This window comes from Ixodes scapularis, unplaced genomic scaffold (assembly GCF_016920785.2).
Source record: "Ixodes scapularis isolate PalLabHiFi unplaced genomic scaffold, ASM1692078v2 PGA_scaffold12__126_contigs__length_90152505, whole genome shotgun sequence".
Taxonomy (NCBI): Eukaryota; Metazoa; Arthropoda; class Arachnida; order Ixodida; family Ixodidae; genus Ixodes; species Ixodes scapularis.
Window position 1 is genome coordinate 36,177,698 of NW_024609838.1, and position 14,188 is coordinate 36,191,885.

The following is a 14,188-nucleotide window of genomic DNA, read 5'->3' on the forward strand; positions in this document are numbered from 1 at the left end:
ACCTGAAGGCGGACCGTGACGCAAATACATCACAGTCATTCCAATAAGAAACGAGCGAAGGCGGGCACGTTTCATCGTTATTCCACGAAGCGCAGACGACGTTCGAAACTGTGTGCTTACAAGCAGGTGTTCGTCCGCTCAAAAAGCCGAAGGACAATGGTTACGCTGTCAAGAGAGGCTTACATCCTCGACAAGGGACGAAACAAGCATGCGAAAAAGAAGCGGCATCAAGTGTCGCGGCGATCCTTGGAAGTCACAAAGTAATTGTGTCATGTGTGTCTATAAACAGCCGGAAGTTAGTCTGCCCCAATGGGCGTCGGATACTTCAGCTCTATACTCCGCGACAACTTTTCTTGGCAATGCAGTGGAAGGTACAGGCCCGCGTCCCCTCTCCCATTTTGAGTGCGCGCGGGCTCTCCTCCTCTCCCCGGAAATGGGGGAGGAGGAGAGCCCGCTTCGGCGGGCTCTCCTGGCTTTCTGCATGAAGGCAGAAAGCCAAATAATGTCTGGTGTAAAGGTTAAAATATAAACGTCGCAGTTATACGCTGTTCTATAAATTTGTTTAAATGGACCGAGCAACGATACTGGTCTGAAATGTTTCTCGCTTTACCCAAGCTTACTAGGTCGACCAAAGTTTACTCGTACTCAGCGCCATTCTCCAAAATACTTTTTTTATCCATTTCAAAATGTGATGACGTGGTCGTGGGGACCGTAGTGTTGATGCAATGGCGGGGATTGCCTCATTGTGACGAAAGGCAAATGCGGCTCATTCATCGAACACAAGCACTTCATGAGAACTTATTTGGGCTGGTGAGAGTCAATACCTCAAAGAGCATTGGGGGAATCGGTCTGATAGAGAGTTTCATTATAGGTGTCCCGAAAGCGTGAGTGCCCCTATCCTAAAACTCCCTAATGTCGGTAATAGCCGAACCCTAGCAATAAAAAGTTTTAGAAGAGGGGTTCCCGACACCTTGGGTACCCCGAGCTGCCGGGGATGTCGAACTAACTAAGCATGCGAAGTGCCAATGAAGCTAATATTCTTGGAGAAGAAGAACAAAGGAGACTAACCAAAACACAAATCTTCAAATACAGATAGGTGACTGCAGCGTGACCAAAAAAACAGGCGGATTTTTTCGGTCGTGCACCAGTAACCTAGCTGTGTTTGGAGATTTGTGTTCCTCCTATGTCCTCTTTATTCCCCTTCTCCAGGGATTATTTCCGTCAATCTTTTCCAGCTCGCTTGCACGTTTGCATGAATTGCATTATAACCATAATGCGAGGTGCAATGGCCCAAACTGCTCGGGGAGGCCCAAGCGGCCTAACGTGTGGAACTCAGCCCCGTGTCCTGTGATTGATCAGCCCTGGCGCGCGTCTCTATAACCAACGCTGACGGCATTGAATCGGCACCGGATAGCGTGGCTTCTTGTTCGGGCTTTGAGGTGAGCAGATGGACGCTGCCCGTTTTTCTCTGATGATTTCTGCGACTTCCAGGACGTCTGGATAATAACTAGAACGTGTTCTACAGATTAGAAATGTCGAGGATTCATTCCAAGTGGTATTTAGCGAAAGTACAACACGCTTTGTGCCGCGATCGCACCTCTAATGCATCATACAAAAGACAATCTACCGACGGTGTATGAGCTTCGTGTCTGTTTCATCTATGTCGGTCCTCTCGCATTAGTCACACAAAAAGCTGTCTCAAGACAAGTTCGAAGGATACGTATGTATGAAGCGAACGTCCTTCGAAGATGCTTCAGGTCTGTCCGAGGACAATTGTTTGAATTTCTTTCATCGTGTCTGCAGTGATGAACACCGTGTATTTTGTGTGATGTACGAGTATATGACTGCGACTTTGAGAAGTGTATACTTTTCAGAAATAAAACGGCGGCTGAAGGATTGCATTGTACACCATTAAGAGAAGCCCGCAATCTATCAATGGGTGAGCCAGTGATATGTGAGCTAATTGAGATGCCTGAGGCCACGAGATATGATAACGAGAGAGGACTGCATGTCTCCAAGAGGGATTTTACAGCGTAAGAAATTGAAAAATGTAATGTGAATGAGAACTCAGAGTCGTGAAATATCTAGTGCCTTGATAAAGGCGTTATGAAGGTTCGCAATAAAAGCTTGGGAATCAGTGGAAAGGAACAGAATTATCGACAACCTATATGTCAACATATCCGGAACGTTTAACAGTGTCTGTTCTTTACAGGGGACAAGAGGGTTAGGTTCTGTCAGAATTCCAAGCGGTACGTTATCAACCTAGATATCAGCAACAGTATAAATATCTAAGAGGTTTCAAATATATTCAAGACGACTGGAAAGTCGCCTTGACTTCTCTTCGTCTTTCAGTGTTGCTCTTCTATTGTTGAAGCACTATGGCCACTCAAAACACCTCGCACGAATCATGTTTTTTTTTTCTCCCCATAACCCTGCCAATTGACTGAAAACGTTTTTGTTTCAGATTTTTCAAGTTTAACGTAAAATTTATGTTCGCTCTTCGCCATGGTTTGCAGTCCATACTGAAATCGCCAATGTGCTCGTGCTTGCCGTCACCAAAACTCGTGTAGCGCAGCTCCAAATTCACCCAGAAAAACGCCCCTTGCCGTAACGACGTATGAAGGTCACTTCCGTCGACAGCTACGCGCGTTTCACTGTACTGATCTTTTTACCCTGTGAAACTAGACTCGCAACCTTTCGATCGCACCTCGCAAGTATGCGTATTCTAACAGTTGAAACTGAAGACACCGACTAGGTGGCGCAAACCGCCGCCCTATTCGAGGTCAGCCGTATCCTTTCATTCATTTATTCACTCGTTCATACATCTATCCATGCTTCACTCTGCCGACACGCCTGCCAGATTCCACTCCCACTGCTGCACACGTCACGAAAGCTACACGCACATTTCTTTACAACAAAGCAGCACACCACTGAAAATGCGTACTCAGTGACACGTCTTAAATTTGCCGATGAAGAAAGGAGTAGATATCTATTGTTCACTTCTCTTGAAGTGAAGTTGTCTTGAACAATTTTTGTACCATAAATTACAGATGGCGGTGCACTTCCGTGGTTATCCCTCCCCCCCCCCCCCTTCCCCCACAGCCATCTATTTCTTCCCATTTCTTCTCATTCGAAAAGGATAATGCAAACTCTTCTTCAGAAAGGTCGCTCTGTGGCCGCTATATTCACTGACACATCGAAAAGAACACTAAACTGACAGCTCTCTTCATCTCATTATCACAAGATAGCCAATAAGATCAAAGCATCACTAAAAACAAATGAACAGAAACCAATAGCAAAATGACGCGATGTTGAGCCACGTCCTATATTTTCCAAGTTTGCATGCATGCAAGCTCTCGCAAGCACCGCGACCTTAACGTCATCTTCGACGTATCACAGTTTGAGTACCCTTTTAGCGTTTGCGCCGTCGGCGTTGACTCCGTTCATCGTGGCAAACCTTTGGCTCCTCGTTACCCAGAGCTCTTATCTCATTGCACACAATAACTATCATGTCGTTCTGCGCGTGATAGTTGACGTAGTTACCCTGTTTGCCGTTCATCACGACGATTGGAACCCGCGTCACTTCACTTTTGTACTTCCAGGTCGTTGCGGCGACTTGAAGTTGGTACTCCTCGCCGTGTTCCTTAAAGCAGGTGTCGATTAAGCTCCATTTGACGCCGAAGGCCGTAGCACACTTCTCGCCGGCTGTGTGTGGAGACGAGTTTTCGGACATGCATGCGACAATCTGAACGGCAGTCACGGTTTGCTTGACCACCCTCAGGACGCACGTCTCAATCTTGTTGCCCACGCACTCGCTTTCGCCGTGTTGGCAGGAGATCTTGGTTATGTTGCGGCCCGCACCATCACGTTCGGTCCTGACGTGGGCCTTGCCGAACGGTAACAGGGTTAAATTGATGTAGGGCGCAAGCTGGGTGTAGGTCGGCTGTAACTGGCTGTAGACGAGGCGTCTGCTATACGGGCATAGAGATTCGTATATAACCACCAAATCGACTTTCTTGACTTCGACGTCCACGGAAGCCTTGCGGTTTCCCTTGTTGTCTGGGTCTTTAGGCTTAACGGTCGTTTCGAGGTACTTATTGGGAATGTGTGGCTTACCAGCACCTGGCTTTGTCTTTCTAGTACTGTTTACCGGGTTCACCTTTTTGGTACTGGAAGGCTCCGTTTTTCTTGTTGTGGTGCCATGGGTACCGCCTTCTGGTGCCTTCTTCGGCGGTATTGTGGTTATTGCGGCAGTGACTGACTCGCCTGCCTTGTTGTCTCCAACACCCTCGTTCCTGTGTTCATCGCCGGAGTCGCTAAAGTCTGGCTGATTCCCCTTGTCATCTTTCTTTTTGTGGGAGGGAAAGTCCTTGCCGAGCTTGGTTCCCAGGTTCTGGTTGAGCCAGTCGTCTTCAGCACTGTCGTTGAGTGTACGGTTATACTGCAGCTCCCTGATGTTACGGTCTCCGTCGTAGACACGTCGGATCAAAAACGGAGCTAGGCACACGAGAAAGAGCGCCACAAAGATGGTGAACTTCTCCAATTTGCCATACCGTTTCTTTATAACCATCATGAAACGTGCGAAGCACCAAAGGCGAGGGAACTCATCTGGGCAGATGTTTATGCGTTCGAAAGGCTCGGAGATCGCCCGACGCCATTTCCGAGCCAAGACAATCCAATCGAAAAAAAGAAGCGGTAGTGAGTTGTGTTACGACCTGTGGCATTTCTAGCCGTCTTGTGATACGCGTAAGCGCAAAAAAAAAAGTCTCGCTTCACAACAATCAAGCCGAAAAAAATACAATCATTAAAAAAAAACATTGTTTGGAGACATGCGCGCGAGCAGATGTTGCTAGAAACAGATGTTGCTGTGCTTTGCTGCTCTTCCACGCTAACTTGAAGAGCGGGCGGTGTTTTCCCTTCTGCGTCTTAGAAGTAGCGAAAATTATGGATTTGATATGAGCGCCGCGCGTCTCCGTTATGTAAAAGCGAAGCTTAAACACCTCTTGAAAAAAAAACGAGGTGAAGTCTGCTGTATTTTGATCCCGTCAATCGGAATATCACGTTCGTTTCCCCCAAAGATGCAACTACTCAGGACAAAGCACGAAAAACCTCCGACCAGTTGTGACGACTCACTAGGATCTTTTGGCCCGCCCCGCGCGTGTCGCCTTGCCAGGCATATTTTTTCACACTCACACCAGTCGTGACGTCTCTTTCCGACCCTTTTTTGGAAATAGCAAGAGTGCGCGCGCGTACCTTTGACAGGCGCTGAAGATGCGCGAGAGCAGAGATTCCGAAAACTCATATCCTGACGTCACGCCCCGGGAAGGGTCAGCGGTACTTGAAAAATTAATTTCTGCAGCCTCCGTGCACCAAATAGAAAAATAATCTCGATATCCGTGACCCTGCAGGCCAAATGAAGCCGATATAGGTGCTTTTTTTCTCAAATGCAAAACCGCTTCAGTTTCGCTTTAAGCCGGGGTCACACTGCTTGTACATCATACAAAAGACAGTCTGCAAGCAGATTCGAACGCAAGTCACTACGAGATCCGGGCTCCGTACGCCGCACGGCAACGAGTGAAGGAGAAATTTGTCACGTGGCATTCGAACCACGGAAATTGTGGTGACTGATGTCTGGATCATGTCCTTTGTATAATGTATAAGTAGTGTCCTTTGTATACTGTATAAGTAGTGTGACCCCGTCTTTAAGATTCACAATAGATATTTCGGAAAAGTAATGTCGCAGTAAGCCTAACCACTTAAGAACTGTAGCGCTGACAGTTTGTTATATCCATTTATGATTCTGGGCCAGTATGAGCGAAGCTATGGTTTATATCATGCTTTTTATTATTTTATTATGCTATTAGTACCACCCGGGATTATGATAGGAGAAGGCACCCGGGATTATGATAGGAGAAGGCGTACTGTATATATATCTATATATAGGGGAGGCAGAGTAGTTTAGGAACAATGGACCGGGAGAATGTAATAAGTCACAGATCCGTACTTGCTATGCTAGGAGTTTATTGTATGTATTACGACAGTTTCGACGAGAGGCTCGGCTTCGTCAGGAGATGGCATACTTGTATATATATATCTTACATATATAACAAAAACCAAGCAACACACACTTCAAGAAGAAAAAATAATAAAATTTGATAAAACAATCTTATCAAATGTGTTGGCCACACTGCTTAAAAGTGTAACATATCAAACAAAACGTCACTGAGCAATAAGCCATAATGACGCAAACAGAAACGCCGGAGACAACCCATGTGACAATGAAAATAAAGGGGAAAAGATGACGTTGCGTTTTGGTACTGTTTTATCTCTCCGTGGAAAGTCGCTGAGAGCCATGTAAATGAATTTCAATAACTTTTCTTTACGCCAAATCTTGAGTTGTGATAGATTAGCTTTCGAGAACAGTGCCGGTGACGAGTTTAAGCGACGACATTTGGAAAGTTAAAACGCAAAGCGAGCCGCTGCACTTGATCCAATTTATGGCATATCAATGCATAAATCCGAAAGAGTACAGCGGCTCATTTCATCGCCAAAAAGTAAAAGGCAGGATTCTAATACTGTTCAGAACACCACGGCGTTCAGACCTCTAACGGAAGCAAGCTTTGTGGGGGTTTGTGATAGTCGCTTGTGGTAGCTAAGTCTGATCGTGATTTGAAGACCGCTTAAAGGGGTACTCCACTGGTTTTTTCATTGTCTCCTATTTGCTTGAAATTTTGCTAAACTAACCAACAAACATTGCGAAAATAGTATCCCAAATATTAGGTCAAAATATTGTTTTTTTGCAAAGTTATTGAATTTACAGTTTTGGTCCTCACCGTGTTTTTCAAGCTCGAAGTCTCTACTGGCAACAATGAAAAAGTGACGTCAATGGAAGGCAGGGGTTCACTCTTTGGGCTGTAGATTTTGTTTTAAACTGATTTGAAGCAGTTTCATGGTGTCAAATGAATGCTTGGGAAGCTCGCTGCAGTACCCACGCTCCAGCACGGAACAAATGATTGGCATATTCTATTTTTTGGCTGCTTGCTCGACTGGCAAGCCTGCCTGCCACTGACGTCACGGCACTGAAAAGTGCACGTATATTTGAATGTTGGTTTTTGCATCATTTTCATTTGCTGATTTCACAATACCTATTATGAATTTCGCGATTCTAAATAGCATACCGGAGAGAGTAAAGGCCGGGGAGTCAGAAAATATAGTTAGTTAAGGTAGCTAAAAAAATCGGTGGAGTACCGAGTTTTTTAATCTTCCATCAGTCAAGATACGATCCCCGACTGAGGTGCCAAAATTTAGTTTTCGCTCGGATTACAAATAAAATCAATTTCTGCTCGTAGGAAGAAAAAAAGAAGGAACTGGAATCATAAGCGAATTGAATCTTCTGCGCGTAATTCAGAAGCGGCACGTCAAGTCGCTGCTAAGAAACTTTGTGTGGAACGAAAATTAACATGGTTCCGAGAAGTGCACGAGATAATGAATGGTTGCCGCGTTGTTCTTATCATTGAAGGCGACTGCTTTACCATATGACCTGGTATTTCTACTGGGCCTGCATTGCACTTAGAGATGTAGGGTGGCGGCAGGCAGCTTGCCATGCGAATGTGGACACCATCCATACACTATTGTTTCGTCGAGAATGTTAACTTTGTAGCAGCATGCAGTGTGCCAGGAGGTATGTCCAGAACTGGAGCGTTGGTCGACCTCAAGTAGGCAAAGATTATTTTTAGCTTCGTTGTCATTTGTATGCGAGCGAAATCGCATTTTTTGTGATCTAAGGGAGATCGGTGGCCGAGTGGGCTAGCGCAACACCAGCTCAGAGCACGTGGAGCAAACGCTCGAGCTGTCTATGTCTATGTACGGCTCAGGTACCCACCAGCTCAGAGGACGTGCAGCGAAAGCTCGAGCTGCAGAACTCAAGGATCCTGGGTTCAATCCCCACCCCTGCCCGTTTCGATCTGGACGAGCATCGTACCGGCGTGCGGTCAATTATCACTACTGCGTGGTGCACGTAGCTTTAATAAAGAGTGTTTAGTCGTGCAGCAAATGCAATGCGAGCCGCCCTGGCCGCCCGCTTCATCCAGCCAATCCAGACCATGCTTTAGTGGCGCCCTCTCGAGCCGTCGACACGGAGTGCGGCAGCCGTGAGCGCTCGCTGAGCTCACTACCCCTCCTCTTGTTCACGGCCACTCAAGCCACGACTAGGGACGTCATGAAGGAGGTTATTTTTTCCCCTTGTTTTTGTAATCTTAATTTTCCTATAACTTTTAGAATAAAGTGAAATTCGAGAAGAAAAAAAAAAAGTTTCGCTAAATACTACGTTCAGGCAGGCGGAAGTGCACGAAGAAGACCCCAGGCAAGCGGTTGTACTGCACTGGCTAAATTGCTCATCTACAGCGAGTGACTCATCGCAACTTTGAAATGGCTGACCAACCACACGCTGTGTAAATATCCACACAACCCCAATTATTTTTGAAATCTTTGTTGTTCTCAAATGTATTTTAAGGCTACTTCTCCTGTTTTGGTTTGAAACGTTAACAAACTTGGCTGCCCGCGTCTGCGGAGGGCTGAACGAGCGTAGCTCGTTAATTTTTATGAGTGCGGGTCGTTTCCAGTTTGCAGAAGTGTTTAGGGGCATATCTCATCGACCGACATGGTTTGCAGCAAACAACTGTCGCAAGTACGCGCCTTCGGAGGCGCTGTGCGAATACTTGTTTTTTGTAGCGGGACTGGCCTAAGCCTCGCATCCCACGTTCACTATTATGATCGATCTGGCTTGATTTCTTTCTTTGGACGTGTTGATGCTGAATAAAGATGTTGGTTCCCATAAAAGCAGCCCCGCTGCTTTGTGAATGGTGCAACCGTCGTGATTGCGACCATGGTTTCAATACCGAGAATATTCCTACACAGGTAAGACTTCGCGGGCCATTTGGCTGGAGGCAACCGGGCGTTCGGCTCGCTCAAGTTATTCCAGGCGTGTTCGCGTCATTTTGCTTCGAAAGGCAAGTAGCTCTCAAGTTTTTCCGTGCAGCTGGCCTGACAAAGCGAATAATTTTACGCCACGTTTTAATTGTGCGTCATAACGCTCTCTCAAGTTACTCGCGGTTGTCATGCGAAAAAATAACAACTTAAAAGCTGAAATGATTGCATATTTATTTTCTTGCCTTCTTTTAGTCTTCTCCGTCACTTTTTACCTCATATCCACAAACACTGACAGACGCTTGTAATGGACCGCCGCCCGCGCATGATAGAACACGGGAACGCCGCTTTCATGGTCTTGTCTTGCGAGCGTTGTAAGTTTTTATACGGGGGCGAAATAGTGGATGGACGAAGGCGTTCATGTCCTTGTTCTTCGGCATGGCAGACGACGATAAACGGTGGTGAAATAGCAGAAGATGCCGGAGGCTGCCGCACGTCTCCTCACACAACTATAGTCGAAGACAGGTTAAGAATAAAATGCAAACTCCTCCCACCGCTCTCTTTATCAAAGTGAACGATGGAGAGGAGGTGACCTCTTTTCCAGGGTTCGCTCTGCTAAGGTAAAAAGAGGTGAGGAGCTTCCACTTTACTCTTAAAGGAATTGTGCAGCAATTTCAGTGCTTTGCTTAAATAATTTGGGAGTTGGTGTCTCGACCTTTCTAAAATAAAGGACAAGAAACCGCTTTTGCCTGCATGTCCTTTTTTTTTTTTTTTTAATGGACAAAGATTGAGGTTTTCGGCACCTCTCATCTACTTCACCATCTTCCGAGTCACGTGCGATGTGACGTCAATGGGGGTCGCGCGGGGTTCCGGTGAAGCTCTTTCCTTAGAGCCATCAGTGAGCAGCGAGAACTCATCCGCTCGCGACCGCGTGATCACGTGCTGGCGTAGCGGGCACAATACGGTGAAAGGAGGAAAGTCTCATCCGGGTCCGGCGTCCCCCTCCGGCTTCTGGCGGCTGTTCGCGGTAGCAGATAGAGCTGATGGTTTTGTGAACTTAGGATAGATAGCGCCACGAAAACTCCGTATAACAAAAGTTTTGTCGATGATTCCAGGTTTTGTATTCACTTATATTTATGTTGGAACGACAAGATTTACAGAAAAGTTAAGCCTTTATCGAACAGCTATTCGCACAACTTGCTATCTTTCTACAAATAAAGACATACAATGTGTGTGTGTGTCTCAGTGCGTGCGTGTGTCTGTACATATACTACATTACAAGTATTACAGTTGACACGCTCTTAAAGATTACGAATGCAAAATACAATAAACAAACGAAAGCCACTGTAAAGATAATACTCATTTTACCACAGAACAATATATTCAGACACTCAATCTTACAATACATGCAAACTTTTAGTGTAGAAAAGGTGTCTTTTACAGATCCAGTCTTTCAATATTCCCTTTTTAATTATTCTTCTGAAATTATTTAGGACAAGTGGAAGCTTATGCCTTAGCGTTTGAGACCCGTAATTTGTGCGATGTAATGGCATTTTCCAACCCTCCCGTTCACGAACGTCCTATATCATGAAATAATTTGCCAGGTTTTAAATTTGTTCAAGGAAAAGGCTCACTACAACGAAAGGCAGATCTATGACGTTTCAGTAGAGTATACTCATGCAGATCGAGACAAGTACTAGACGTAACTTTTTAAATAGTAAGGGAATGTGTGCATCGAAAGGAACATTGAATATTATGCGAACGGTCTTTCTTTTTAAGAAACTGTGATCTGTTTATGTTTGGCATATTTGTGGTACCCCGCGCTACGTTGCAGTAATTCAGGTGGGGTCGAAAAAGCGCCTTATATATATAGGGTTCGGAGTTTTCGGTTTAAACCGATAAAAACCGATAAAAGTACGCCGAATCTATTTTCGGAAATTCGGTTTTAACCGAAAAAGGTCAGTTTGTAGGTCCGGCGTTTTCAGTTTTAACCGATACAAGTATGTCTAATCCGTTTTCTAAAATTCATTTTAACTGAAAAAGGTCAGTTTTTTAGGGCCGCGTCGAGGTGGGTGGGGGAGGGGGGACAGAAAGAGAGGGCTTTGCAAGGTCCAACATTGTATGACGTCTTCGTGATTGCCCCTTCCAAGGCTCACCATGCAATAAAAGAGGTTTTGGATTTGCCTTCACAAGACATCTGTGCTCTTTCTGTGATCGGGCTTAGCGTGTCAAGTTCCTACTCCTAAAAAAAAACGTTCGGATGGGGGCCAGTATAAGGTTTTTCACTTCCTGTACTTCAGAGGACGTCGAGGAAAGCCGCTAATACCTTTAACACCCTGCCTCAAACTTCCCTGTAATTGAAAACATAAATACAATGTTTTTTTTTTTTTTTTTTTTTTTTTTTTTTGCCATTCCGCTCGATTTTGTACGGTCATCATTTCAGACGGTCACGTTGTCAGGAGGGGAAGGAGAACGAAGCGCGCTGAAGATTATGCCCACGAATAGGGCAATTTTGAGGTGTGTCTTGACGGAAGTTGTAGCGAAGACCATGTATGTATATGGGTCATTATTCTTTGACTGATCACAAATATCACAGCTACAAGGATCATCTGATCCGGTGTCCGATAGTGTTTCTTTCATATTTACCGAAAAAAACGGTAAACTTCTTTTGGGAATAAATATACACCGAAAAAACCGAAACTTGAATTTTAAAATAAACACCGAGAAAAGGACGACGAATTTTAGAAAAAATAAAAACCGAAAACGCGGAACCCTGCTTATACATAAGCATTTTTATGTGACGAGTCAATCAATGCCTGAATTGGCATACTTTTTAAGCACTCTTGATAACTTTTTTAACAACGCTATCAAAGGGTCCAAAGAATATTTTTCAAATTCTTCCTCCTTAGCTTTAAATTAATCAACTCAAAAGCGAAATGGGCAATCCTTTAATTGTGACGGGCATGGGGGCCGGTCCGATGACTCCAAGCGTCTACCGTGCTTTCAAGCACGGTGGACGCTTTTACCCACGGTGGGACATCATCATTCGCAGAGTGATGATAAGTGCCGTCACACTACTTATTGGGCACGAACGGGAATCTAAATATTTGTCGACGGATTTTCAACACCAATTCAATTCCCCGCTAAATATAGCGGGGAAATTCAGTTTCTCCGCTCGATTTAGCGGACAAATTCAGTTTCTCTACTAGATTTAGCAAGGAAATTGACGTCACATGACTTCAACACCAATTCGAATCCCCGCTAAATTTAGTGGGGAGTTGAATTGGTGTTGAGCTCACGTGACGTCAATTTTCCCACTAAATCTAGCGGAGAATCTGAATTTGTTCATAGGTGACGTGACACTAAGTCATGTGAGGTCAATTTCCCGCTAAAGTTAGTGGGTAAATTGAATTTTAGGGGAGCGGAGAGGAGGAGATAAAGGAAAGGGATAAGAAGAGGAGAAGAGGGTACGGAAGAGGAGGAGGGTCATACCCTCCATCCCGTACCCTTGCCTTCTCCTCCTCAAGAGCTGCGCTCTAATTTCACATTACAGGGATTTGTAAACGTCTTTCATGTTTTATCATATTTCTTTTTGCCCACTAAACGAAATGCGGTTAGTAAAATCCCAGCCTAAAAGAATTTATTCCAGCCCAAAATTAATTGCATGGCCCCTTTAACGTGGTAATATTAGTACATAGGTTCATTAAAATACGCACCAAGTGTTTTAACGTTTGGGACAATTTCTATAATTGAGGGGCCCAGGATGATATTCAAAGGACTTGAAACACGCTTGTTTGGCATCAATTTAGTATCGAAAGTCCCAGTACATGAACTTAAACAATATTTGAACTTTTACAGAGCGATTGCATTTTGTGTTATTATTTTATAAAATTTGTATAATATATATACTGATTCTAATGACTGCGCTCTGTTTTTGCGAAGAATCTAGTAGCCTCGTGCAAGACGTTATTCCCAACTTTCTGGGACATCACCGCATCGGCGTATGCATTAAAATAAAACTTTCAACCGAACAACAATAAGCGTCGCAATGTTTCCTGGAAATATCTTACATGAGAGTCATAGAATACCAATAAGCGGTAATTGAACTTTAGAACACATATAGTTTTTTATTCCACGGGTCTACAATTGTTTTTAATTTTTTACATTGAATATTATGGGTTACATTCACAAAATTATCAATTTATGCTTTTCTTGATTAAAGATCGTAATGCTCCCCGGGACTGTAATTGTCTGGGTATCATAAAACGCAAATCAACTAAAATTTTAATATTTCCCTAAAAACTTTTTTTATTCCTTGAAATGTCCCAAAATGTTGGCCATGAATGGCTAAGCAATAAACTGTGTTCGAATAAAGCACTGGTTTGAATGAACAAGACACCGCGTAGCGACAAAATTTTACGCTCTTCTCAACGGATACTCTCTGGGAAATAATACATTATACCCTTTTTCGCCGACTTTTAAAAGAGAATTAACTCTTTTAAAAGTCGGCGAACCAGCGCCTGCGCTGCTGGGCACGCGCAGAGTTGAGATCGCGAACTGATTCGCCGATACTTTAAGTGAGTTCGTTCTTATAAGTGCCCTTAAAACAAGGCTATTAAAGGTGTGCCTCGAAGGAGTATGGGAATAAAAAAATTTACCAGAAGACGAAAAAATTACTTCAAACAAAACAACTACGGTGATCCGGCGAAAAGATATTAGGGCCAAGTCACGTCTAATTAGTAGTAGCAGAGGCGACGCTCGTGTGGGTGAAAATATTAGAGCTCTATTAATGACAAATTGAATTAACGGTGTACGCAAGCATATTAACAATCCAAACAGTAGGCTAGCGACACACTTTCAACATGACTAAGCGTGCAACCCGGGTCTATTAGTCGTCGACCAGCAAACACAAACGTGACTCGCCAATACTAACAACAGTTGGTGCAAAAACAAATTAACGGAAGAGTGACAATACCTCTACAGTAATCTTCAAAGTCAGTCATGACCGGAACCTCAGAAGATAGTTTAGTAATTGAAATAAGCCATAAAAATTAAAAAAAAAACACCTTAGATTTAACTTGCGAGGTCCTTATGCCGCCCGATGATTGGTGTTGATGGGATCGGATAAATGTCACCCCGCACCACCCCACTCATTTTCAAAGAACAGAAGCTGTACATAAATCGGACAACTAAAAAACAAAATCGGCTCGGCGGCACAGCATAAGAGCCACCCTGATAAGCATTTTGGTCTGCTCCAGAAGAC

The 14,188-nt window shown here is 44.3% G+C and overlaps 1 protein-coding gene across 1 annotated transcript; it reads right to left on the reverse strand.

Annotated features, from left to right (window-relative positions):
* Positions 1–3,307: 3,307 nt before the first annotated feature.
* On the reverse strand, positions 3,308–4,656 carry LOC121835273. Its single transcript, XM_042289283.1, has one exon. It carries the CDS (start codon positions 4,571–4,573, stop codon positions 3,413–3,415), a length of 1,161 nt encoding a protein of 386 aa, XP_042145217.1. The 5' UTR covers positions 4,574–4,656; the 3' UTR covers positions 3,308–3,412.
* Positions 4,657–14,188: the final 9,532 nt, after the last annotated feature.

What these genes read in the sequence shown, in the direction of transcription:
- LOC121835273 (XM_042289283.1), bottom strand. Translation starts at nt 4,573, where the DNA reads ATGATGGTTATAAAGAAACGGTATGGCAAATTGGAGAAGTTCACCATC.